This window comes from Nelumbo nucifera, chromosome 6 (genome assembly GCF_055504915.1).
Source record: "Nelumbo nucifera cultivar China Antique chromosome 6, China Antique-T2T, whole genome shotgun sequence".
Lineage (NCBI taxonomy): Eukaryota > Viridiplantae > Streptophyta > Magnoliopsida > Proteales > Nelumbonaceae > Nelumbo > Nelumbo nucifera.
Genome location: NC_142654.1, coordinates 33,373,151 through 33,400,886, shown reverse-complemented (window position 1 = coordinate 33,400,886; position 27,736 = coordinate 33,373,151). Strand labels below are relative to the sequence as shown.

The window sequence follows — 27,736 nt, the reverse complement described above, 5'->3', positions numbered from 1 at the left end:
TGTTGCTCGGAAAGCTTTATCTCTTAGGCCATGTTTGGGAGTGCTTATGTTAAAAATAAGTCCTTATTTGAATAAGCATTTATTTGCATTTGGCACCCAATTTTTCAAGTGCTTATTTTTTAAAATAAGTACTTATTTTATATTGGGCATTTGATAGTTTTTTTTTCTAATAAGCACTTGAATAAGCATTTGTGACTATTTTGTCCATTTCTTTCAAATTTTCAAAATATACACTTTGAAAGCACTTTTATTAAATTATTTTTATAAAAACACTTTTATAAAAACACTTTTATGAGAGTACTTATATGAAAGCACTTCTCTAAAAGTGCTTTTACAGAAGCACTTTTAAGAAAGTACCCTTATGAAACTTTTGTAAAAGTACTTTTATAAAGTGATTTCATAAAAGTATTTTCGAAAAGTGCTTTCATAAAAGTACTTTCTTAAAAGTGATTTCATAAAAATATTTTTAAAAAGTGCTTTCATAAAAATACTTCTATAAAAATGCTTTCATAAAAATACCTTTATAAAAATGTTTTCATAAAAGTATTTTTATAAAATTCAACTAGGGATAATTTTATAAGTGGCATTTTAAAATTCAACTAGGGATAATTTTGGAAGAAAAAAACTTGAATAAGTGCTTATTGTATAAGCACTTAAAAAAATCTGGAAATTTGGACTTAAAAAATAAGCCCTTATTTTTATAATAAGCACTTCTTTCAGGCTTATTTCCAAATACCACAAATAAGTGCTTAATGGCCCAATTAATCACTTATTTTGAATAAGCACTTATTTTTAAGCACTCTCAAACATGGCCTTAACTGATCTTGTACTTGGGCCATGTTTGGGAGTGCTTAAGTTAAAAATAAGTGCTTATTCAAATAAGCACTTATTTGCATTTGGCACCCAACTTTTTCAAGTGCTTATTATTTAAAATAAACACTTATTTTATATTGGGCATTTGATAGTATTTTTCTCTAATAAGCACTTAAATAAGCTAGCTTATTCAAATAAGCACTTATTTGCATTTGACACTCAACTTTTTCAAGTGCTTATTATTTAAAATAAACACTTATTTTATATTGGGCATTTGGTAGTATTTTTCTCTAATAAGTACTTAAATAAGCATTTGTGACTATTTTGTCCTTCATTTTCTTTCAAATTTTCAAAATATACCCTTTGAAAGCACTTTTAAGAAAGTATTTTTATGAAAGCATTTTTACAAAAGCGCTTTTGTAAAAGTGCTTTCATAAAAGTACTTCCGTAAAAGTGTTTTCATAAAAATGCTTTCGTAAAAGTACTTTCATAAAAATGTTTTCATAAAAGTACTTTCATAAAAGTGCTTTCGTAAAAGTGCTTTCACAAAAGTACTTTCGTAAAAGCGCTTTCATAAAAATGTTTTCATAAAAGTACTTTCATGAAAGTGTTTTTGTAAAAATACTTTTATAGAAGTGTTTTCACAAAAGTACTTATGTAAAAATATTTTTATAAAAATACTTTCTTAAAAATGCTTTCATAAAAGTACTTTTATAAAATTCAAATAAGAATAATTTTATAAGTGGTATTTTAAAATTCAATTAGAATAATTTAGAAGAAAAAAATTGAATAAATGCTTATTATATAAACACTTAAAAAAAGTCTTAAAATTTTGGATTAAAAAAATAAGTCTTATTCTTAAATGCTTATTGAGTATTGTATAAGTTTTAACAGCTCGGCATGACATTTTGCTTGTTGTAGCATTCAAAGCATTCATACGTGATCACATTTACTCCGTGGTTCGGTGCTCTCATTGTCAACGACGTCCCCATTGATTAATGAGTGTTTTGCTTATGTTAGAAAAGAAAAAAAAATGATTTTTTAGGAAAAATCTATTAAAAATGGTTGAAATTGATTAAAAAATTGCTTATAAAAGAAGTTATAAGAAAATTCCAGTTCACCCGTTTTGATCTTGGCGACTCTCCAGGATCACTCTTCACACCGACCTACTATTCTAGTTGCACATGGGAACATCTCCTGTTTTATCATGATAAGATATTCTCAATGTAAGATGGGATGGAATTCATATCATATCGTCTGTTCCCTTGATACAGAAAATTTTCTATGTCAGACCAAATCATTTAAAAAAAATCACTTTAATTTTGAAATAGGAAATACAGGTAGCTGGTAAACAAATTGTTATTGGTCTTGTAATTTTCTGTACCAGAGGGACAGACGATGTGAATTCGATAGCATGTGTTGTGAGGTCTTTGTCCTTAAAAAAAACAGATTCCTGGAGATGGAGAAAAGACGGTACCATAGGTCCACGAATGGACTAATTTATTCCAATTTTTTAATCTTCTCGTCTCGCTTTAAGTTTAACTTGCTTTAAATTCCAACTTCCATAGGTCAGCACAATTAATTATCATGATCTAATACCATTAGTCACGTTGATGAATGATCAGCCATCTCTTTGGTATCGTCTCATGGCCCCGTTGAAGGATGTATGCAAAACACTCGCAATTAAGGCTTATTTATACTTTTTTCAAACTGAGCTAATTAAGTTTTGTCCTAGTTCTTAATTATTGGGACCTGTTCCTCCGATCTCACAGTCAAATCCTTCCGTATATTGAAAATATCATTCATGAATAATAATAATAATAATAATAAGAAGAAGAAGAAGAAGAATAAGAAGAAGAAGAAGAAGAGAAGAAAAAAATGAAGATGAACAATAGATGTGCATTGTGTGAGAAGCAGATCCCGACTCATAGAGCCTATTATTACCATATAGCACGTCCCACAATACATCTCCCTTATAAGCACATACCACCATGTATCGGGAACCTCTCCCTTATGTATTATTATTCGTGGGACATGTTTTCAATGCACAATGGGATGTGTTTGTGAGGTCGGTGTGAGGATTTTGTTGGTAGAAGATCCTAATTCGCTATGGGGCGCTAATCTAATTTTGATCCCAATTCTCTGTGAAATGTGTTGTGAAACTTGTATGGGAATTGGGATTTATTCCTCATAGAATGCGGCTCACCACGACCTCACAGTCACATTTCACCTAATATTGGGAAATGGGAAAATCTCCTCGTGAATAATAAATACAAGTACAAGAGATATTCTCCCATGTAGGGGTGGCAAGGAGCCAACACGAGCTGCTCGAGCTCGGCTCATGAGCCAGCTCGAAATATATATATATATATATATATATATATATAAAATAAAAATATTATAATTATTAATTATTATAATTCTTAAATTTTTAAATATCAAATAAAAAATATTTTTATATATAATTTTTTATTTTTGTAAAATATTTTTTCTCAAAATCAAGCTCAAGTCAAATCGAGCTCGAACTTATAAATTTTTTACTTGAGCCGATCTCGAGCTCAAGGTTCTGGCTCGAACCGAGCTCGAACCTTGTAGAACAATCTCGAGCCGAGCTCAAATCTGATAGTATTCGGCTCGGCTCGGTTCGAACCCACCCTTGCTCCCATGTGCAAACAATACATTCTGTGAGGTTGGTGTGAAGAGCAGATCTAGATCCCGCGTGTGGGGCGCGCTGGTGGTGAGCCAATGCGGACTCAAACAAATCATGAATCGGCCTCGAGCTGATTGGGCCACTCACTGGGAAAAAAAAAAAAGCATTCTTTTAAGCTCCGTTTGGAAGAGTACAAACATAAATATGTTGGAACAAACACGAAATATGCACGGCACGGTTCTTGTATTTGCACTGAGCCACTGAACAGGTGAACATATATTTCTATTTACATTCTTCCCAAACGGAACCTTAAAAAATAATTAACGAGAGTCGTGACTCTATAAATTACAAACCGTTTATTCCTTTCGCAGATCTCGTTTCCCTCCTTTTTCTTCTCTTCTCCCCCGTTTCCTCTGCAACTGCCAAAACCGACACTTTCACGCGTATCTCTGCTCGATTTTCTGTTAGAAGCTTAGAGCGTCGTCACTTAAAGATTTTTTCATCAGGTACGATACTGATTGAATCTCAATCAGCTCGGTCTCCATTCTTTTGATATGATATTGCTCGCTTCCTTTGTTTTTGGAGCCGTATCTGTTAAAATTTCATCTTTTGGGCTGATTCGAAGTGTTTTTAATTCCGATTCAAGCTCACATTTTTATATTTCTAATACTTATACGTGGATCTTTGGACTGTCTATTTGTCTTTCTCCAAGTTGATGTATTTTTTGGTTGTTCTGCGTTAGATCTGGTGTGATTGAAGGAGTAGTGCTTCAGATCAAGTGATTTTGATTTCATTTTATATCTTTTGACATCTTCTGTTATCTTCTTATCTCTCATATAGCACCAAGGACCGTTTGAAATAGTTCAATGAATGAATGGCTAAATTCTCTGGTTTTGCCATTGACAATCTAGATCTCCTATCGAGTAAGAACTGTAAACGATGTTGACAGATAAAATACTTTAAAATTTCTTCTTTTCCTCCTCTTCTGTTTCTTAGGGGGATCATGCCCCGAACGTGGCCTCAAATCCTGTCTTAATGTTTTAACTGATAACTGATCCACTATTCCACTACACAATAACGAACTTTAGATCCCTGTTATCACTTAAAATAATGCCACTGGTATCCGGCCATACACGACTCTTCCTATAAATATTTACAAAAGATTTTTGAGAGGAACATCTCCTGCGGGAGTGTCATGTGTTCTTGGATTATTCTATAAATATCAATTTGTTCATTCCATCTGTTCCATGATATGCAGGTTGTGCATTCATATTATATTTGCACTCATGGGAACTGCGGTAGATTCTGTCAACAAGGTAGCTTTTTTACTCCAAAATTTTCTTTAACATTTTATGCTAGCCACATCTAGAGCCAACTGGCATACAACCCCAGACATCAGAATGAACAAGCTAGCATCCATTATCTTACGGTTTTTTAGAAATGAGACATGAGAATGTTATAGGTTAAATGGCAAGTTTCAAATGAGAAACTGTGTATAAAATATTTTCTTTAATATTTTATGTTCTCAGAATGCCTAGTTGAATTGCAAATTTTTGCATCCGTTAGTTTATTCATTTTACTTAATAGACAATATTATGCCATTTACTTGTCTTTTTCTGCAAAAGGTCAAAATAATATTTCTGAGGTTCCTTCGTTTACTGCTGAATTGATAGCTCCATAAGTGACATCAGGAAACAGACCCTTGTATGAACTATGAAATATACAATCTTCAAGTCTTAGTTGTGACACCTAGTCTTATGCTTCTGTTTGAAAATAAAAATACTAAAGAGCATCCTCCTAAACTTTTTTATTTATTTTTTAAAATGCTGCTTTCAATCTAGCCACTCGAGTGATTCGATGTTCTGATCTTGCAACCAACTTGAGGCCTTTCATGATGGCTTTGCCATGAAATGTAGTGCAGCAATATATAATTTTCTTCATATTTTTTTTAGTATCCTTTATGTCCTTCATATTGCACTCTTCTGGCTTACTGCCTATTTCTACAATCTACCATAAATTTCCTTGATTTATTGCTTGGATCCTTTTCAACCATGCCCAACTTAAAGAATGCGTGGATGATGAAACATGGATTACAAGCATATATTTCTCACTAGGGGAATGCTATGTCACAAGGAACCTCAAGACCAAAAAGGCAAAAGCAGTGAAGGGTGTTTTGTTTTGTTTTTAAAACACCATCTAGGCACTATATGTCATCCAGTCCTCTCAACTATTTATCCATAGGAAAAAGCCTTGTTTGCCTTTTCTGTTTTATGCCTTTCATAAGGCTTGCTTTTCGCTATCAGGTCTCCTACTCAGTATTGTAACGTGTATTTTGGGATTGATGACATCCTTATTTGATATCTGTCATCCCATAATAGCACAACCACCTTAACATCTATTAATGCAATGGTTGTATCTTTCTTCTGATTTAATGTGTGATCAATTTGCACTTACAAAATATTCCTTTTCTTTTTTGTTGAAATACAAAATATTCCTTAAGCATCACAAAATATGCACCTTAATTTCTAGAAACAACTCAGAGTTGGCCACTGTTTCCCATGCAGAGAATGAAGCATCTTTTCTATATGAAATATTTCCTTGGTAGAAATTGTAATAGTAATAGATGAATGATCACACCAATCTAGTCTTGAACCATGCAGTAGAACCTATCCTGGAGGAAATTATAGCAACTTATTCTCTGTCCGAGCTCTATTTGACCAAGAACCAAGGGGGAAAAAAACCTTTTGATGCATAAGCCAAGGCATTGTGGCTGAATTCTGTCCAATAATATCCAGAATGGGTGTAAAGATTATTAAATCCATCTAAATGGAATTCTTATATATGCTTTCTTCATGCATGTGTTCCATTTGCAAGGTTCCCTTTATGATCGTCTCATGTATTCTGCCTCAGAGAATGCATCTCGATTATACCACTTGATAAAGTGTAGTTTTGGACGCAGGAAGCTAATGGAAGCTTGTCAGATGAGAAGAAGGTCAAAGTTGTTTTTGTTTTAGGTGAGTTTATTGGTTTTAGTTATGTTTCATTGTGCAAGTATCCTATATAGTTCACTATTTGCCTTATACAGATTCCAATATATGAAGTGCAACTTATTAGCAGACCTATATATCAAAACAAGTATTTTATGCCTTAACTTTAATTTTTACATTGGAAAATTTTTTATTTGAGTTTCCATAATGGTACTAACTTGTACTGCACCATGTAAGTGCGTGACAAAGTTCCTTTTTATGGATTGGAATTTGGTTTGAAAGGACTTCAAGGACATAGCTGCAGGGTCGACTTTGATATCAAATTATCAAAGCTAACAACTAGCAAGATATTGAAAGTGTCGAGTCTTTTTCAATATAATAGAACCCTTTTTTCATTCTTTTGGAGTCAAAGATGTAAAAGGGTACAACTTTTGTCTTGTTGTTTTCTCATCCTCCTTTATACGTTGTTTTCTACATATATTTACACTCAATAAGATTATTTTTACTGATTAAAGAAAATGATATAGAATTTGTTATTACATGGATATTGAGTTGGTACGCTAGCTTTTTAATTCCAGTTTGATGTAGTTTTTGTTTTTTCCATTATTCTCTAGCTATATCAGTGATACCTTGCCCTGTTCCTGAGCTAGCTCAAAGTAAACAATAAATCATTACCAAGCTTTTGTGAGAGATGTCATACGGCAGAGAAGAGCTGAACAAAGAAGGAAATCTTAGATTTTAGAGCTTTTGAAAGGTTATACTAGGAAATATCCCATCAGATGTGAGGATGATGAAATATGATGCTATTAAATTTGATAGGAAGGTGAAGAAATAGTTTTCTTTTGGCATATCTTGCACCCTTGATCACCCTTCCAATTTGGAAGTAGTCCTGCTCTTGTCTTCTTCTGTCTTCTGTTTCTACTTACAGATTCATATCAGGTTTCAGATTTCTAGTTCTGATCTGCCTTTTCTTTCTTATGTTGGGAAATTTCACTTCAGTTATTGGATATTTCCTGATCAGCTGATTGCATGATTGCATTTGAATAATTGCAGGTGGCCCAGGCAGTGGAAAGGGCACCCAGTGTGCAAATATAGTTGAACATTTTGGGTTTACCCATCTCAGTGCTGGTGATCTTCTTCGAGCTGAAATTAAATCTGGTTCTGAAAATGGGTATGATTATAATTATTAATCCTAACAGAAGTTATGGATGCTGTTGATGATTTCTATGATACCTGGATACCTGTATAAAGGTGCTTTATCATGCCAGATACATAAACTCTTGGTGTAAATTCCTTATATGATACTGTGTCCAGCCATGTTCTTGCCATATCTGGGTAACATAGGATAATTCATTATAGTTTGGAGTAGCACTTGGATAAGTATGTCTTCCATCCTATCTCTGCAATGCAACTATTACTCTGGGTTGAAATCCACCCTTTTGTTAGTCCCTACAAGAGATTTGCTAGGCAAGAAATTTACCTGATCAAAGATCCCAAGAATGTGATATATTAGATGGTTTGGATCACCCATTCTCAATGTTCTGTTAGGAACTCTTCTGCATGGCTCCATTAAATGGTTTACTCTTTACTGTGCATATTTTATTAAACAGGGAGGCCTAGATTTCTACCTCCATTGCATGAACAGATGTTCCCTACTTAAGTGTTCCCCCAATTTTTTACCTGTAAATGGCGTTTATTTCATGTTAACAGGCACGGGTTTTATTTCTTTATGCTATTTCTTTTCATGTATCATCTGAAATATGAAAGATCTTGGTATCTAAATTTCATCTCTGTTGTGACAGTACAATGATACAGAACATGATAAAGGAGGGAAAGATTGTTCCATCAGAGGTTACTATTAAACTTCTCCAGCGGGCAATGCAAGACAGTGGTAACAACAAATTCCTTATTGATGGGTTCCCTCGTAACGAAGAGAACCGTGCTGCATTTGAGAATGTTGTAAGCCCCCAAATTCTCTTATTGGAAATTTGGAATGGTCTCGTAGGTGATATTCTTTTGTGGAAACTATGAGTGTGGGATACCTCATGTTATTCGTGACTAGTTCTAAATTATCTTGCAGACAAAAATTAGTCCAGAATTTGTACTATTTTTTGATTGTCCAGAAGAGGAGATGGAGAGGCGTCTTTTAAATAGGAACCAGGTTAGGCAGAAGGAGCTGTTTATTTATGTCTTTTGGTCATGTCATCTTCAGACAGTTTCTTCTCTTTTTTTCAAACTTTTGTTCAAGTATTTGCTATAACTTTTCTGAAACTATTCTAATGGATAATTAAGGGAAGGGAAGATGACAACATTGACACAATTCGGAAGCGGTTTAAGGTTTTTGTAGAATCCAGTATTCCCGTTGTTGAGTATTATGAATCAAAGGGGAAGGTCAAGAAGGTAACTTCCTTTTAGGTTTCCTGCTGATTATTCTTCCCTGATCATAGCCCAGAGGATTTCTAGTAGGTTACATCTTACCTATTACTTCATTGCTCAGATTGATGCTGGAAAACCTAGAGAAGAAGTTTTTGAAGTGGTCAAATCCATTTTCTCCGCAATTGATAAGGTAACATGTGATTGTGGTTGACTGATTATTATAGTGTGGTACTTGCAAAGGGGAGCACACATTGTAGGTCTTTAGATATGCAAAATACGTTTCTAAACTGTATTTAATAAAGTAGAAAGGTAGAAATCTATCTCAACTATTTGATTACTGGCTAATATGCTAGGACTCAAATCTTAGCTTGTGGTTTCCAAAAGAAGAGGATCATGAAGTATATGATGTTTGGACCAAAAAAAAAAACCATCACATTTCATTTTATCATGATCCAAAGGCATCCAACTGAGAAATGCCTTGTATTTGGGGTCATGGTTGCTAATGAGCGGCCAAAATGAGCTCAAGTTTAGGCTATGCATGATCTGCTCTGACAATTTTCGTAGAACCAAACATTGACTGTGCCAGTGTTTAATGGATGTGGCACTAATGCACAGTTATGTTACTTATAACAGTTTATGATTCTTAGTTGACATGGTTGCGCCACATGTCTGCAGGCTGATTAAATATTTCAACTGCACTTGCAATGTCAAACATGGTGTGAACGCAGGTAAGATATCCATTAATAACTTGGAAAATTCTAATTAGTTGTGTTCATCATGGTACAATCTTTGTAATCATCTGTTAACATTTGGAGGATAATAATTGATATTGCCTCCATTCTAGATATCAAATATAGTATTACAGAGTTCCGATTACTGAATAGAAAACCAGAATCTGCACTTCTTCTCCTTTGATTAACAGCCAAGGCAGCATATATCGGCAGGCTTCTGCCTTTGTACTGTTGTTATCGTGACTAAATGATCTTAATAGTAAATGCTATAATAAAGACCAATTTTTTAATTACGGATTCTTTCTCTTCAATGCAGGTGTTCTTATCTTACACCATCATTCATATTTTTCTCATTTTCATCGTTCAAATCTAGTTTGGGAATTCTGTGAGAATGCCGGAAATTTATAATGAAATAGATTTTTGTGGGTGAATAATGTGATACTTCGGGTTATATGGATCTGGTTGGCCCAGGGTTTCAGTTGGATTTTGTAATTATATTTTACCTTTTGAAAAATCTTATAATTTCAAACGTCTTTTCTCTTAGGAAAAATTGCTGAAACCTCCCTTAAGTTGCTGACCATTGTTGGAACCTCTATAAAGTTTGGTAAATGCAATCACCTCCCATTAACTTTTTAAAATTATAAGTAAACCCCCTTTGTTAGAGGCACAAAAATGTCCAAAATACCAATGAAGTTATTATTGAGTCTGGTTTCTACATAAAAAATCAATACAAATTTTATAAACAAAAAAAAAAAAGAAGAGAACTTAAAGTTGCAGTTTTACCTGAGTGATTGGTATGAATGGCAAATTTGGAAAATAAATCAATTTCAGAAAAGAAATTGGAAAGGTTTGGGCTAACAATTTTTAGGAAGAGAAAGTAAGGAAAATAAATATTTTGGCAATTTTCCTGCCTCTTTTTAGAGGATTCTAACAAAAGGGGTTCTATTTACAACAGTCATAAAATTTAGGGAAAATTATTACAATTACCAAACTTCAGAAAAGATTTCAACAAGAAGCAGAAACTCAAGGGAGGTTAGAAATAGATGTCAAATACCCCTTAGGCCTTATCTCTAAAAAAGCAAATTTTTTTTAAAAATTATCATCAAACAAACCCTTAATCTTGATTGTAATTTTCAGCGACTCCCCAAAACTCGCCACCCATCACATGTTTCAGCCCTACCTTCGTTTCCTTTCAGTGTGTGACAGGTATATCACTACATGTGTATTCATGCATATTACAGTACACATGTAATAGAAATATAGAACACCTATCACAGAGTGCAGGATAAGTGCAGAGCATCCCAACTCCCATCGAGTGAACTGGGAATGGTATATGTTTGTTTGAATTCAAATCTGGACCGAAGGTGCCATCTAGCTTTGCTTATAAGGTTGGGTTGGTTTTAGGCTTTTAGCGTAGACTTGAACTGACCCCAGTTCCCACCTTCACCAGGGAGTTTTTGGGGGTGGTGAAAGTGTGGGGAGAATCAGGAATTCGGTTACCTTTTTGGATAAGCTTTTGGTTGAGAGGTTGAGTTTTGAGATGTGGAAAATAAAATTAAAACCAATTCCCCACTAGACCAATTAGTGTTTTGAATTCGGGTAACTGGACTTCTCAGGAAAACTCTTAACCCTGTGCAATGTTTTAAAAAACGATTTGGAATTGGAATCGTTTTTCTGGGCCAATAGTTCGATCATCCGGTTCAAATGGACAGTTTATTCTAACAATAAAATAAAAAACTTAAATAATAATTAAAATAAGTTATGGTCAAAACCGTTGAATAGGTTAAACTGGTCAATGGTTCAGCTATTCGGATTAATGGATCATTGACCGATTCAACAACTTTTTGCCAAAAACCAGATTTAAGATAAAATAGAACTGATTGCCTAGACAGTTCTTAGGCTGAATGGTCCGACCGTCCGGATCACTGGCCGTTTGAAAACATTGGCTCCGATCTGCGGTCAATGATTTGGCTTCATCTCTGTCACTTGAGAGATACCGCGAAACACTTGCAAATTAAAATGCGATCCGTCCAATCTTTTGGACTTCTCAAGATAAAAAATAAAAGTGAAGATAATTGCTACCATTCTTCAACTTATTAGAGGAATATGAACAAGCGAACCGAACTTATTATAGGAATACAACAAAAGGAAAGTGGAGAGTGAGAGAAGACTAAGAAAAAATAGATATTTTAAAGGGTAAAAGACTTAAATATACCTCGAGTTTTTCAAATAAGCTTAAATGTATATTGTGATTCTTTTATCTTTTATTTTCTTTCAATTTTTCAAAAAGTACATGAATTAATACAAATACAAATTAAATCTAAATAGAAGTTAGTTAAATACTACTACCGTCTATTTACCTCTTCGAGAACCCACAGACATGGTTTCCCATGACCAACAGATTAGCTCCAAGTTTTTCCATTGTCATACTCGTACATATCATCACTTGCCTTTGCATCACCGATCCCTACCCTACTTTCTTCTCTATTTTGATTTGGACTATATTGTCTTCCCACAGATTGTTAAAATAGATTCTTAAAATTGGAAGAGTTAAAAAGATAATAGTAAAAAGTAAAAACCTATGATCTTTAAGTCTTTAAACTTTTTCAGCTCTCTCCATCACCGGATCAGCTAAGTCTTTGAGTAACCTGTGTCACCTAAGGCTGCTCTACCCCTTGAACCAGGTCACACCCCGACCCCTCTGAATCAATTTCAAAGAATAAAAAAAAAGGTGGGCGAATACAGGTTAATATGGGCGTATCGGCCTGTATTGATATTTTGAACCTTATGTATAACAAGATTACTGTATCGTCCACTGCAAAGCCCCCATCCTCCTCTACACCAGATACAATAATCTTGTTACTCTCATCAACCATCAGCAACCTTTTCATGTCATCCGTACAGTGATGGAGAGTGTTACCAGATTATTATAACCGGCATAGAGGAGGATGAGACTAACAAGAGTACTATCATCCACCGTGCTGGACAATACAATAATAAGATTACTGTATCGGGCGATGGGAAGATGATGGCTTTGCTTAGAGGAGGCGAGTTCAGAGCTTTGAATTGAGGAGGATGAGGTTCAAATGTTTGAACCTGGGTTGCTACCCATGTCCCTACAACGCTAAACAAAATTAAATTTAAAACGTGCCCAACGAGGTTAAGACCAAAAGCATTGGCCAGCCATCTACAAAGAAGAGATGTGAATGTTAAATTACTCTCATGTGTTCTAAGGTATAAAAGGGCAAAATAGCATGATAAATGGATTGTATGGATTATGGAGTGTATAAAAACAACAATCTTCCAAATTCTGATATGGCACACCCTGTACAAGGAAATCCCCTCACCAATACATTTTTGTTCTATGTGTGGAAGCACTATCTAGGAAGTTGGAAAAGGAATCTTAACCCTGACACTGGTATTGGATGTAAAAGCTGCAATGAGTTCCCCCAAAATTCCTATTCTACAATTTATAGATGATTGTCCGATCTTTGCTGAACCTACCATTAATGCTTGCCTCAAGATCAAAGATATTCTGGAGAAATTTGCTAAAGCATCAAGTCAGAACCCAAATTTCAAGAAATCATCTATTCATTTCTCTCGAAATACCCCAAATAAATTCCAGAAAATTCTTACTAGAATTTTGAAAATCAAATAGTGGTTTATACTTGGGGGCCCCCAAATTAATTCAAGAGTCACCAAGGACTCGTTTCGATTTGTAAAGGATAGAGTAGTCAAAAAACTTGCTAGTTGGAAGAGAAATTCTCCTTCTCTTACTAGTAGAATTACTCTCTTGAAAGCCTCTGCTAGTATGCTACCTCAATATATCATGAGGTCTTTCAAGTTGTCTAGTGGCATCAATGAGGACATCAGTAAAGCCCAGAAAAAATTTCTTTGGTCTAATTCTAGCGATAAGAAACCTTTGCACCTTATAAGATGGAACAACGTTTGTTATCCTAAAAATGAGGGTGGCCTTGGCCTTATAAATTTAAAATGGGTTAATGAAGCCAACCTAGCCAAATTGCGTTAGAAAATTCTTAGAGAGGAAGATAACTTATGGGTGAGGGTTGTTAAAGAGAAATATCTGAAAGGAGAAGATTTCCTAAGATATAAAACCAAGAAAAAAAATCTCTTGGTCCTTGAGAGAGAAATTATTGATTCAAGAGGCCTTTTGAGGAAAGGTATTGGTTGGGTTATTGGAAATGGTGGTAAATCCATCAATTCCTGGAAGGGTAATTGGCTCGGTAATGATACTCTTGTTAAGGGGCTTGATCCAATTCCGCGTGAGATGGAAGAACTTAAATTCAGTGACCATGAGAGGATGATCTGGAATGAAATCAATATCCTTTCGATGGTCTCCCAAAGCACTTGAAATAAAATTAGACTTATTTTTATTCCAACAGAGGATAAAGAGGACATGCTTATTTGGAGGATGAATCCAGATGGTGTTTTTTTTTGTGTTAAATTGGCCTATAATTAAGTGTAACTCAATCTCTAATAGAGATTGTATTTAATTAGAACATTATCGTGTGGAAGGTTAAATGTCAACCAAAATTAAGGGTCTTCCTCTTTCTATTACTAAACAATAAACTTCCCTCCAAAGTAATCTTAAGGAAGAGAGGGATGAACATGGAAGGAGAATGTTGTTTTTGTGGGGAGGAAGAGGACATTGACCACATTTTTGAAAAATGTGAAATGATTAAACAAGTTTGGATGACTGTGAACAACAGCATAGTGTCTCCACTTGAATATGATAGTTTGAGTGAGTGGTGGGGTATAGAGTTCATGAGGCTGACGTTAAACTTAACGTTAAGATGAAGGATAGGAGTGTTTATATTCTATGTCAAGTTTGAAAAAATAGGAATTCCATTTTTTTTTTTCAAATAAATCAGAACCCCCAATCTCTATTATTGAAAAAGCAACAAAAGGTTTCTTGGAATATTGTGAACTAATGAAGAAATCTAAACGACAAGCTGAGATTAAAAAATGGAAGAATATAATCTGGACGCCCCCTAAGGATGATTCGATTAAAATTAATTTTGATCCATCTAGGCTATCAAACGGGACGTGTGCGGTTGATGCTGTGGCCAAAGATCCTTTTGCTAAGATTGTGGATTTCAAACAGTTACTGAATGAGATGCTCGTCTATAAATGTTGCTGAAGCATGGGCGGGTTTGGGAGACGCACAACCTCGCTGCTAACTTCAGGAATTCGTCATGATCATTCAGGGGGACTCGAAGCTCGTCATTTCATGCCTCAAAGGTCATATTTTCCCCTCCATGAAATCTCAAGGAGTGCCAAGCTCTAGAGTATGGTTAGCTACAAGCATGTCTTTAGGGAAGTGAATCAAGTGGCGGATTGGATTGCAAAAAAGGCTCATTTGAGTTTTGGTTCTATTCATCTTAGTCCACGTCAGCTTATTCTCCCTTCACACCTTTCTTTCAATACCCTATAAAAATGTGATTCATCTGAAAAAAAAAAAAAAAATCCAACATGGGTTTTTTTCTTGTTTTTTATAAAGCTGCTATACATGAGATTTTTTCTATCCAAAATTCCAAATAACCCATAACCCACCACATATATAGAGGTTGCATTTGTACCAAGGTTTAAAATATCGATATGTTCGATATGCCGGTGAAGCAATACACATTTTTATTGGTTTTTTTTTTCCGCAACTGATTCAGGGGAGCCAGTTTAGGTCTCCTCTACCCCCTAAACCGGTCAAACCTCCGATACACCCACTGTAGGGGCGTATCGGAGGGGTCCCGAAATGATACGTATTAATCGATACGAGCCGATATGTATCGATACTTTGAACCTTGATTTGTACTTGTTATGAACATAGAAAATTAAAAAAAAAAAGGTTAGTCACAAAATTCAAGGCAACGATTATTTATTACTCATTACATGTTGTGCCACTATATATCAATGTTTTTGAACTGACGTTGACACAGACTGTCGGACCATTTGACCTAGGAACCATCCAAGGCAACCAGTTTCATTTTAGTCACAAAATGCAAAGCAACAATTATTTATTATTTATTACATGTTGTACCACTATACAACAATGTTTTCGAACCGTTGTTGACCCGAACAGTCTAATCATTCAGCACGAGAACCATCCAAGCAACTGGTTCCATTTTACCTCAAACCTGATAAAAAATCGTTGAATTGGTCGATGACCTGTTGACCCGAATGACCAAACCATCAACCCATTCAACAGTTTTTAGTTGTTTTTTATTTTATTTTTTTTTATTTTTTGTCAGAACAGACCATCCAATCAAATCATATTGTCAAACCGTTAACCCAAAAACCAATGGTCAGAATGATTCTGGTGGCAAGAGAAAAAACCACAAAACACTAGTGGGAACTGGGAAACATCAAAATGACTTTCAAATAACATGAAAAACACTAAAACAAAAGGCGATACAAAACATGGGTTCAACTATAATACCGAAAAGACATACAGCTAATCAACCAGTATCATAAAAAAGGTGGCCCAATCAGGTGGTATTAATCAAAGTATCATAAAACAGGTGGTATTCATCAAAATTCACAAGATGCTTGGATTGATCAAAACTCTTTTAGGACCATGCCTGGTTGGTAAAATAAATTTTCCCACAAACAAACATTTGCATCTGATTAGCCCAATCAAACATGATTATGGTTTGGTGAAATCTTGTCGCCTATGTGTATGGGTGCAAGTCGGGCCAGATTATATCCAGTTGAGGTCAACTCTAACCCAACCCAAGCTGTTGAACCCCTAACCTTAAGTTTTGAGTTAGGTTGGATAGTTGGCCTAATTTATCTAAAAAATAAGAATATTTTACCAAAAAAACATAGAGAAGTTGACCCAACTTCTAGTGCAATCGTAAAAGTCAATTAAATGTTAACTTATATCTTTACCTTTATATGCATTGCATAGGCCCATGATATTAAAATTGTTGACATACATGCATAACGTAGATAGAGAGACATCTAAATACATGCATACAGTCATACACATTTGTAAATGTATAGTTACATATACACATATTATGTACACACGCATGCCTACATACATATACATAGGCCTGCATAAATGATGTGGGCCCGTAATCAGGCCCAGCCCGGCCTGGCACATGATCACCCCTAACCCAAACTTCAACCCAACCCCACTTTTTCAGGTTAGGTTGGCGTTGGGTTCTGGCTACCAACCCAAGATGCAGCCCTACCTATGTGGCGGTGATGTGGAGCACGCAATGCAATGATACTAAACACGCTCTTAATCTGCATAAATGTTACTGTGAATTTCAGTGTCTTTCAGGCAATGTAGAAATTGTCCAAAACACATTAAAATATCACCAATGCTTTATTATGGAATGACCACAGGGTACAAGAACAACGATTCCACCTGTACAAGGGAGAGAAAAAAAAGATGGACAAAACAATCAAATAAATATAAAATGAAACTTCCAAACAACATCCACCCTACACTACACTCAGTAAATGAATAATGATCTAAGCCGGACCTCATAATAGGAAAGGATGATGAGCAAAGCAAAACAAAATGCCTCTTGTGAAACAAATTACAGTGCTCAGATAAAAAAAAAAATCTCACAATGGGTGTGTGAACTACAGCGGATTACAACATTAAAGGGAAGATGCAGCCGAAGATCAAGAGTTGCTCAGGCTTACAGCGTTTGCTTTCCCTCCACGAAATTGGAAAGAAATACAAATAGGAGCCAACACAGTATGATTGAACACTTGAGAACCTCCAACAAGGCAATAACTAGGAATAGCCCCAACCTCGCACACCAAGAAAAGCCCCCATCCTCTTAACCCGTAAGCTGTATGCATCTATTCCCATTTCAAAACCTGAAAATTCACATCTAGTCAGAAGCTGGGGCAGGAAAGGAGAGTAGATGGCATACCAACTCATATAACAGGTTCAAATAATAAAAATGGAGTAGCATACAAACAGACAAGTTAAATGAGTAATTTAAACTTGCAATTGTCCATGTCGTTACTTGAATTTTGAAATATATGTTATGTTAAATTGTTAATAAAAGCAGGAACTATATGTGCTTGGTGCCGTATACTAGTTTAGGCTAGTTGCGACTTGTGAGCAACTGAACTAGGGGTGTTCATTCAATCGGTTCGGTTCGGAAATAGAACCTAACCGACATTTTGGTTAGGCTATTTTCATGAATCAAACCGAACCAAACCAAATTCAAATGGGTTTGTTTTGGTTTTAAATTGGTTAATTTGGTTAGTTAAAATATAAATGTATAATATATTTATATTAATAATTACTATTAAAATATGTCAACATTTAATACATATTAAATATTATCATTAATATAAATACTAATATTAATATATATTAATGTTAACATTAATATTTATATTTATAAATAAAATATAAATATATGTGTTTATTTTGGTTAATTCAGTTTTTTCTCAAACCGAACCAAAAACCAAAATTTCTAAAATCATAAAACCAAACCGAACCAAAAAACTGAAATAGCCAAACTGAACTGACTTATTCGGCTTGGTTCAGTTCGGTTTTTGGTTTGATATCCAAATTTGAACACCCCCTAAGCAACTCTTCACTTCATAGGAAGTCCTAGACATGTCTCACCTTTACAATTTTTTACCAAATAAGAAGGTAAAACCATTAAAGCTTCTCCCTTGAATGTACATGTAAGTTGTCAATACATCATGCTACATATGGCTACTAGCTACATGCAAGGCAACCAGTTGATGAATCGAATAGAATGACATGTCTGCAAGACCCAGACATCAATTGAGAAAGAGGTTTCTTACCCAGAGAGAGAGAGAGAGAGAGAGAGAGATTAAAAATATACTTTCTCAGTAGACCTTTGTCATTCTTGATTGAAGTAGCTTACCTATTTCACCCAATATGAAGTTCCTTACTAAAAAGTAAAACCCCATAAAAAGAAAATTATGCCTTCAATGACAAAAGCGCCCATCCTTCAACCAATAAAAATATTAACTTCTTATCCATATGAAACTCCGTCCCCATAAATGAAACCATCCTTTCTAAATCGAATTTTGTGTTCCTTTTCAAAATTTTAATTGAAATCCCTAAAATAATAAAAAACAAATCACTCTAGGATTAACATAAACCAAAAGTTTTTGGCATAAAATACTAATAGCAAAGAAATCCACCATTGTTGCTGTTCAAGGAAAAAAGATCAGGGTTTATGTTTTCAAGTACTCTATGATTTCCAACATGAGAGAGGGAGGATGTACCTGGCTGTGAGGGCACAGGATTGTAACTGTATCCGCACCCTTGTTCAATTCACACCCTGAAAAGGAAATAAAATACATGAGAAAACAGAATGAAGAGCAAAGAGACTGAAGGGAAGGAGACAATTTGGCAATTGGCACAGAACAAAAATCCTTTTGTTTTTTAGAAGTACTTTCCTGCTCCGGGCAGGAAAAAAAAAAAAAAAAGAGATCCAGAGTTTGGTAAAGCACACTTTCGGAATAAAAGAAATACTATGCTACTTTGTGCTTCAGCTGTGCATTTTCAACCAAATAAACTTTACACAAAACGCAATGAGGCACAAGTGTGTGCAGCCTTACCACATGTGATATACCACGGGTTGAGTGGCACTATGGAAGGGCAATGCCTTACAATTGTGCACCATGGGCTCCGTTTGTTTGCGAGCATTTGCTTTTATACTCTGAGAAGAGAGCATTACTGTACCTATTTTTTGGAAACAATTTTGTGTTCTTTTGATAATTAACTTTTTTACCAAGGTTAAGGCATTGGAGCATAAGATAGTTGAACCATTTAATGATGGGCCCACACTTTGCACCGATTTCAAACAAACAAGATGAATGCAAAAACGGTTTAAAATGTAAACCGTGTTTGCATTCATGAACCAAAAAATGGGTTAATATGTAGTGTACATATTTGCATTTGCATTGCAACCAAATGCAGCCATGGGCACTATTGACAGCATTTCTGCGAAAGAAACTCAGAATGACAACCTTACCAGGATAGTATTGGGTACAACCTAATTGGTAATCTTGCAAAAAAAAAAAAAAAAAGACAAAGGTGGAACAGTGTTGGTAATGGAATTTACACTAAAAATTTAAGTATCCAACACAAAGCAGTACCCTTGTGCAGGTGGGAAGGTATCCAGGTATTATAGTTAGCACCTGCAAATTTGAGCAGGTGTTTTCAAGATGAAGGGGGATCACAAGACAAGCCTATTATAGTCAACATCCACAATGGCAATAATCTACAAATGAGTCAATGGCTCACTCCATGGCTCCAAGTCACATTATTGTTATTACAAACCTCAATTTTAATTTAACCACAATTAAATTAAAAGAAGAGAGAAGTGAGAACATTATTCCATTCTAAGTTTCTCAAAGAAACACATAATTCCATTCTTAAGAAGCAAAATTAAAGTCATGCCTCAAATAGACACTTCGTTTTAATTAAAAAATTTACCAAAAAATGAGCTTAGGAAATAATGAAGAACTTCAGAAATCAAGAGTTGAGAAGATTTCAATGAAGAATTACCTCAAATTACAGCTTCTCATTAGATTTTTTCCCTGTTAGGATGCGAGATATCTGAAGGCCCCTACTAAATGCTTCATTAAAGAGGATTCTTGTCTGCATAGACTGGAATCCAGGCATCCATGACAGCAGTGCCATAGGGGCCATAACAATTACTCCAAAAAGTATATCGTACATGCGGGCAATAGAGACTATAACCTCCCAAACTACAGTGGACTGAAGAAAGGGCCTCAGTACCTGAGCAATGGATATTAGTCCCCAACCTGTAGGGATAAATGCCAACAAGCTTGTGAAAATATCAATAAACTTAAAATGTGTGAATTCCAGCAAGACAACGATGACAACTACTGTAATCACAACAGCAAGGAATTGAACCAGCCGGTAATAGATGTGTCTTTTTGCTGCATATATGTCCCGAGAATAGGCTATTATCAAATAAGCCCCTATGAGCACAATTATGCCAATCCATGATAGCAAGTAAACACCGATGCTTCTATTTCCATCAGAAATGCCTAGCTGGTATACAATCCCATATTGGAAAAAGAAGAAGCGGAGATCCAAGATTATCTCCAATAATTTTCCCCATAGACCAGTGGTTCTAAGATGATCCTGCTCTTCATACCACCATGTCTCCCAGCTCTGATCTGCTTTGGTGCCAACACCACTACGATACCATATCCAGTTCATAAAATCATCAAAGTCATATACAGCCTTCAACCAATCAAATCCAGAAGGGTTGAACACAAAAGGTGCCATGATCCATGATACTACCAAGAACCAACTAGAGATTGTCATAGCTATATAAACAAAAGTGTCCTTGGCAAGGGAGCTGTATGAAGCATAAATCGTCAGAATCACTCCAAGCTCAATCGCCTTCACAAAATGGCTGCGGGCATAGAGTCTATAGTTCTCAGCAAAACTCTTGTGCTGTACAACAAAACCACGCCCAGTGGCTCGATACTTTGCACCACCATGAAGAACGGTCCTGCCAAAGAAATGGGTACGAGTCCCCAAAGAGAATGTGTAAAACACAGAGGAAAGCTGGAGCTGCATTGTCAAGAAATCCCAGATTGCATTAAGGAAGCCATGCTCAAGAGAAATTTCTACTATCATGGGGAGAGCTGTGAATAGACCTAGCTGAATAATGAACTGCTGATTTAGGATTGTACCCAGTGCTTTATTGTTATTTGAACTTTGAAGCATAGACTTCTCTATGCCACTGAGAGCCAGATAAAGACGGCCCCATAGAAAGGCATAGACAGTAAGAACTACCATCATTGAGTTAAAATAGAAACCCACAGTAGTGTAGAAGAATGAAAGCATCCGAAAGAAATCCAACCTATGGCCTAACCGGTAGACATCCCTGCTGAGAACCTGCTCTCCATTGCCACTAGCAACCTTAGCCTCAAACATTGATATCTGATTTAACCCAACATCTCTTCCCTTACCTACCTGGATATACTCATGGTGTGTTACATTTCCACCCCGTAATGTGCAATTGAAGCCAGCATATATATCTTCACTTATGTTAATCACTCTGGAAGCCTTACTAATGCCACCTCGAGTCAAGAACCAGAATCTATCAAACACATCAGGGTGCCCATAATGCATTCGCACCTTGAGAGGGTTTGCAAGGACACGCTGCCCTAAGGTAACAAAGCTTGTTTCTTGAGCAGACATGAACCAAGCAAGTGAAGAGACAGAACCAGTGAAAATGTGCTCGCGGACTCCCAAGATAGTGGGTTTCCGGATACCATAGTAGGTGTTGTATTCCTCCAATAGATTCCGCATCTTGAGGGCCTCCTCAAAATAGTTGTCCTGGTTCATGTCAATCGTCTGAACTGCATCACCACGAGTGAAAATGAAAGCATGGTTCTGATTCTCTGGTTTACCCTCTCCAATCTTCAAGGGACCAGGCAACTTGACCCGGTATATTTCCACCTCCTTTTGTAAGTCCTGGTCATACTTTACAAGAACCGAGTAATACTCCTTCCCATCCCTCCCAGTCTGAACCTCATCAACATAGGCAACTCGAAGAGCTTCATTGTTTTTCATCAAATACAAAATCTCCTCAGCATGTGGGTCCTTCTTTGCCTTTTGGCTCCCATATATCTGGCATGCAACTACATATGTGTATTTCATCAGAGCAGTTGCATATTCATGGCCTTTGAATAACAAACTTGCCCCACTACTTGCCCTGCTCAAACTTCGGGAAGATGGTGACCTACCCGAGTCCAGATCATCGATAATGCCATCTCGCCTCATTGATCCAACAGAAGCAAGTTCCTGTGATCCTTCTCTGATGTCAATCTCAGATGCAGAATCCAGAAAAGCCAGCATCTTGAGAGCTTTATAGTAATACATCATTCCCCTTACAGTGCGAGAGAGTGTCTGGCCTCTGCAAGATGCCCAAAGACGGAGGTCTCTTAGCTTGTTTGTCCAAATCTCTTCATCATTCTTCATCCCCTCTCTGTGCATTCGCTCTATGAAGTTCGCCCACTCATCATCATAAATCTTCTGCAAATAAAACAGAGTAGAAATTCCATCTTCATTTTCAGTCCGCAGTTGCTCTTTGCTGAATAGGACTTCCTCATTGTAGTAAGGGGTCAGAACACTGAAGGCCATCATTTTCTCAACCTGGGGAGCATGGGGCATGTTCATGAAAAGAGAGTTGCTAAAAAAGGCTATGCGCCGCCTTGCCTCAAGGTTCTTAGGGATATTGTTCATTGAATCCCTAGATGTAAGAATAATCTTCAAACGACGCACCTGCCGATAAAACGAAGAATCCTCAGTTTCAGGCAACTGGATAGCATTCTCAAAAAGCAACTCTGTGTGTCTCAGAGGCACCAAGCCATCCTCTCTCAGCTGCTCCATGGTCCTTTTCTCCTTTGGGAAATCTTTGATATATATCTCATAAAGGACCTGCAATACTGTCACCACCTTGGTTACATCTTTCTTAGGCTTTGTTAGGAGCTCCACGAGAGATATCAATTTAGTGTGTATCTGAGGCAATGCAGTTGTCTTGTACGTCTTTGTGAACTTCTCAATCTGAAGTGCATGATCAATCTCATGAAAGATGTTTGTAAGAATGGAATGCTCATCAGTTCTATCTTTGGCAATGTCAAGGAGCATGTGCTTGATACTATCATAAGCTTCCACAACAGCACACCGCCTGTACTCGTTCTTGCAAATCTTATACCAAACCCATTTATCAGGTGCATCCACCAATTCCTTTGCCTGACTGAGAGCAAGAAGCAGCTCATTGCATAGGAGTAAACATGGCCAACGTATGACCCTTATGTTCCATGTGTTTGGCGTCAGTTCCAATAGCTCCAATTCTTGGTCACTTATGATATCCTCTTCCCTGAAAGTTTCAATGATTTCATTCCACAACAGGGCAAACCTGTATCCCTCCACCTGGTTCGACTCAATCTTCCTGTAAGGCCGGCCTAGCCCATAGCGCAGCTTCAGTCGATGAATGGCATCATTCAGTTTGCTCTTCAGCGTCCCTCTTGCATTCAACAGTTGTTCCTGTGGCATGAGATTAAACTGCATCGCACTTGCAAAGAACTGGAACCTTAGCCTCAGCTGCTGGATATTCCGAATCTCACCCAAGTGTGAGAATAACCCAACCGTTGCCCCAACAAAAGAAGAAAAGATTGAGTACCAAATCTGCAAATCCATGAGGTAAATGAAAACCACTGGAAGCCACAACAACCCCACAGCCAGCTTGTTTGTGTTACCAAAAAATTCATGCCAATTGTATTGAATACCCCTGAGGTTCAAAACAGCCTTAGTCGGAGCAACCATAGGCTTGATTTGGAGGAAGTAACTAAAGGTGAACTTTGAAGCAAGAACCACAACCCAGAACAAGGTATACTTTATGTTGTCCACAAGCCCTTCCCTAAGGCCTCGACCTACGAAGGTTCTGCTCTGAAACCACCAAGTCAATACATAGAAAATCCTCCAATTTTTACCCTCAAGGAAATTCCTAATCCATGGGAGAATGAAAAGTGCCAATGCTAGCAGCTCTGGGAGTATAAAGACAAACGCAGCCTCGAGGAAAGTCACCACCCTACGATTTGCTTCTGCAGACCACCTACGATCATGATTCCTCTGTGACCATATATTCCCATAGAAGATACCAAACACAACAGTCCATACAGCGGCAGCAATGCTCTTTAGAACCATTCTCAGTCCAAGTGCCAAAGTCTCCCTTGAGATCAAACTGTACTGTGTACCAGCATCAAGCAGCGACTGAAGGAAACGAAGACCTCCCCATGTGATGAAAACGGTGAGCACCCGTACCTGAACATCACGGCTTTCCAACGCTGTCCATGGGTACTTCTTGCCCTCCCACGCAACAATAATGGCAGCCTGGAGAAACAGTATATGCATAATCCAGAGTCTATCAAAACTTCGAAAGATATTCCAGAATGACCTCTGCTCAACAAAACCCGTCTTGCCCACACCCTTGCTCTTACCCTTAACCACAAAGAAGTTGCTACCAACATCGATCGGCCACTTGAGCCGTTGGAAGCAGCGGTTGCTCCAGAAGTACTCATTAATATCATCGTAGTTTCTCCAAGCCGAATGAGGGGCAGTGCCATTACGGCTGCTCTCAACCTCAGCCTTAATTGTCTCGTAGATAGGAGTAACAACCCGGTTCAGGAACGCGTTTTCACCAGATATTGAAGGAAGAACAGGGCGGCCGGTGTTTTCATCTATGTAATCTTCGAGAATCTTATTAAGCTCCCCGGCCATGTGGTGGAATATGTAGCAGATGCATTCAGGAACAAAGCGAAGATTGGCGGCTTCACCCCAGATGAGGAGGTAAAGGGATGTGTAGAGAAGCTCGCGCCGTTGATCCAACGGGGCTTGGCGGCGTTCGGAGATCCAGATATTGGATTTACGGCCGAGGTAAGAGCACCAGTGGGTGTAATTCTTGAGGAGTTTGCGACGGAAGCGGCGGAGGACGGTGTAGTCGAGGGAGTCGATGTTGTCTGGAGGGGGTTGAAGGCGCATTTGGGCATTGGCAAGATGAAGCACAAAGTGTTCTCTCTGGTTGCGGACGTTATCGTGTTGGAAGCCAAAGAAGGCGCCAAGCCAGTCGAGAAGGTCCATCCCCTCGCGCCATTGGACGAATGGGGGTTTGCGGAGCTCGCCGACGGTTTTGAGAGCGGCGGCAGCAGCTCGGACTTCAGGGTAGCGGAGAGAGGGGTGATCAGCCAGTAGGTTGTGGACGGGGATGATGTTGAAGGTCTCTTCAGAATCGTTAGCGTGTGGTAGTGTAGAACTGTAGGCGGAGCCAGGGTTAGGACCACCCCCGTGAGCGGCCGCTGCGGCTGGGCGCTGTCTCAGACTCATGGCATCGGATCCACCGCCGTGGGTTGTGAGCTCCTGAGAGATAGAGAGAGAGAGAGAGAGAGAGAGAGAGAGAGAGAGATGATTATGATGATGATGATGATGATAATGGGTGAGTACAGGTCAGAGAAAAATATCAAATACACGTTTTTTACCAGTCCCGCTTGGACTTTTCCATTTTGAAATTAAGAAATCAACGCGGCAAAGCAAACTATTAAGAATTTATGATGAAAACTCACCAGAAGTTGCGAAAGCCCTTGGAATTTATATTTCAAAGCTGCAGGATTTCAGAGCCCAGAGAGTCAGAGAAACTACTCCTCTGCAACAAATTGAGAATTAAAAACACTTCAGCATTTGAGTTACAAATTACAGAGTGAAGCAGAATCAATCAAGTGAAAGGAGGCTCGGGGTCTCAAAAACCTTACCAAAGAGTCTGGTCAAGGCAATCTGAAAGCCTAGATCTGCGCGTCAAATTTCGGCCGTTGTTCGGCTTCGATTCTTTCCTCCGACGGTATTATCGGTCTGTCGCCCGTAGAATTGTGGAAACGTCGATTGGAATTCAACAAAGAGAACGGAATCTACAGTTCTAGAGATAATCCAACGATCTGGACCGTCAGATCTTGGGACCAACACTTGCGATATGATCACATCTCGTTGTAGGCAGTAGACGTGGGGTTTACTTCCGCTCCTTTTAGAAAAGGAGGGGATGGCTCTTTTCACGGTGGATATCAATGCCACGTTAATCCATAAAATTTTAAAATTCTCAAAATATGGGAAATGTGATGTTGTTATCCACCGTCAAAAGGACCGTTCCCTCCTATTCGGTTAGACTGAGGCCTACCTGGCTTCAATTAGTGAGTAGCCACGTGCCTACTGAAAGAGAAATAGCGAAGAATGCCATTTAAACAAACAGTACAAGAATATAATTGAAAAAGAATTTAGGGTCTGTTTGCTTCACAGTAATTATTGGAATTAAAATCCGTTGGGACCGGAATTGGACTGATATATTCCTATAGTCTGTTTGATTTAAATAGGAATCTAATCTAAATGGAAATTAGCATCAGTTGGAATCGAATGACATTCTTATTTGATTCCAAATTCTTATTCTTGCAAACCAAACGGGCCCTTGGGATATTACCATTTCACCAAACAGCAGGACCGTGAATACAAGAAAAAATGATGGTGGGCCATTACTGATAAGTGATCTTGAAGCTGAAATAATCTAACGGTTGAGAGTTCTTGAACACGGCCACATTGGAATATTCCTCTTTTTCACGAAGAAGTAAGAACATGGACAAAGAAAAGGGATGTCTGGCTCCAACCATGCATCTTTTGCCGTTGAACAGGAATATTGTTTTTATTTAATATGGCTAAACATATATAGATGTAATTAACGACAATACTCCAAGTCAGCCGTGGAAAATGTACGGGCAGTGACTGCATACATTAATTTCATTAACATGGTCAAGAGCATGAAATTAACTTAGATTAAAATTGATGTCAGGTTATTAAAGAATATTGTAAAGGTTGATTCTAATCTAACGTCAAAAAAGCCTCCCAGATGTAAGGACCAGCCACTCGAGCTAAACTCCAAATATACACGAACATGTTTACTATTTCTGTATATGCTTACGAGTTAAGAAATCAGACCATGAATCAGGGGTACGAGAGCTTTTGACTAAGGAAGCATTCAATGTATATTGTATAGTATATATAGATCCAAAATTCTATTCTTTTGAAATATTAAATTATAAATATATAAACAGAGATAACAATGATGCGCGGAGCAAGAGGGGTTCAGGTCTCCCTATTAAAATAAATAAATAAAAGGTGCTCAGGTCAAGCTTTTGTCCAATGGATGGATAGTCACTAGCTAGCATTATGGCATATAGTCAATAATAGCCCTAACTCATTGGCGAAAGTTTTTCCCATCGTCTTTCCATCAATGACGAAGAGGCTGTTTGGTGACTTGGTCTCCTAGGCATTTTTTTAATACATTCTGCGATCTCTTAGCGTTTGGGTTGATAAATGTTTATTGGGTTTAAAATCAATGTTTGGTGTGATATTTTATTAAGAAAACACTAATAAATGTTTTTTCATCAATTTTCGTGAAATGAGACATTGGGGGGGAAGCGTTAAATTATCACTTCCCCCGATGGTTAGACGTTTCGTGAAATGCATAGCTGATGTGGTGCTGACGTGTAAGTTGGTGTGGCACTTTGAGGCATCCGATCCGATGCATTGCGGATCAACCATTCTACAAGAAAGACAA

General features: G+C 37.2%; 2 protein-coding genes and 1 non-coding gene across 7 annotated transcripts; 1 reads left to right on the top strand and 2 right to left on the bottom strand.

The window, feature by feature from the left end:
* Positions 1-3,832: 3,832 nt before the first annotated feature.
* On the top strand, positions 3,833-10,107 carry LOC104606422 (UMP-CMP kinase 3-like). 3 transcript variants are annotated; one of them, XM_010271604.3, is made up of 10 exons: positions 3,833-3,969; positions 4,722-4,779; positions 6,423-6,477; positions 7,504-7,621; positions 8,253-8,409; positions 8,531-8,611; positions 8,743-8,850; positions 8,948-9,016; positions 9,502-9,554; positions 9,874-10,107. In XM_010271604.3, the coding sequence occupies exons 2-9, from the start codon at positions 4,750-4,752 to the stop codon at positions 9,508-9,510; spliced, it is 627 nt and encodes a 208-aa protein (XP_010269906.1). In that variant the 5' UTR covers positions 3,833-3,969; positions 4,722-4,749; the 3' UTR covers positions 9,511-9,554; positions 9,874-10,107. The 3 variants fall into 3 exon arrangements, with proteins under 3 accessions (XP_010269906.1, XP_088745350.1, XP_088745351.1); XM_088889224.1 differs by having other exon boundaries at positions 6,411-6,477; XM_088889225.1 differs by lacking the exon at positions 3,833-3,969 and adding an exon at positions 4,363-4,386.
* A 6,385-nt stretch (positions 10,108-16,492) lies between these two features.
* Positions 16,493-26,076, bottom strand: LOC104606420 (callose synthase 12-like). 3 transcript variants are annotated; one of them, XM_088889793.1, is made up of 6 exons: positions 25,890-26,076; positions 25,704-25,783; positions 20,104-25,500; positions 18,816-18,871; positions 17,158-17,414; positions 16,493-16,950 (listed from the first exon to the last, which is right to left on the bottom strand). In XM_088889793.1, exon 3 carries the CDS (start codon positions 25,465-25,467, stop codon positions 20,110-20,112), a length of 5,358 nt encoding a protein of 1,785 aa, XP_088745919.1. In that variant the 5' UTR covers positions 25,468-25,500; positions 25,704-25,783; positions 25,890-26,076; the 3' UTR covers positions 16,493-16,950; positions 17,158-17,414; positions 18,816-18,871; positions 20,104-20,109. The 3 variants fall into 3 exon arrangements, with proteins under 3 accessions (XP_088745919.1, XP_010269905.1, XP_010269904.1); XM_010271603.3 differs by having other exon boundaries at positions 17,235-17,414; XM_010271602.3 differs by lacking the exon at positions 16,493-16,950 and having other exon boundaries at positions 16,974-17,414.
* Positions 22,398-22,478, bottom strand: LOC148790744 (small nucleolar RNA J33). Its single transcript, XR_016078187.1, has one exon. It is a non-coding gene; the product is annotated as a small nucleolar RNA J33 (small nucleolar RNA).
* Positions 26,077-27,736: the final 1,660 nt, after the last annotated feature.

Bases quoted from the DNA above. Each gene is read 5' to 3' on its own strand.
- LOC104606422 (XM_088889224.1), top strand. From the start codon at position 4,750: ATGGGAACTGCGGTAGATTCTGTCAACAAG. The intron at 7,622-8,252 runs GTATGATTATAA...CTGTTGTGACAG, and splicing joins AAATCTGGTTCTGAAAATGG to TACAATGATACAGAACATGA. The intron at 8,612-8,742 runs GTTAGGCAGAAG...TGGATAATTAAG, and splicing joins GTCTTTTAAATAGGAACCAG to GGAAGGGAAGATGACAACAT.
- LOC104606420 (XM_088889793.1), bottom strand. From the start codon at position 25,467: ATGAGTCTGAGACAGCGCCCAGCCGCAGCGGCCGCTCACGGGGGTGGT.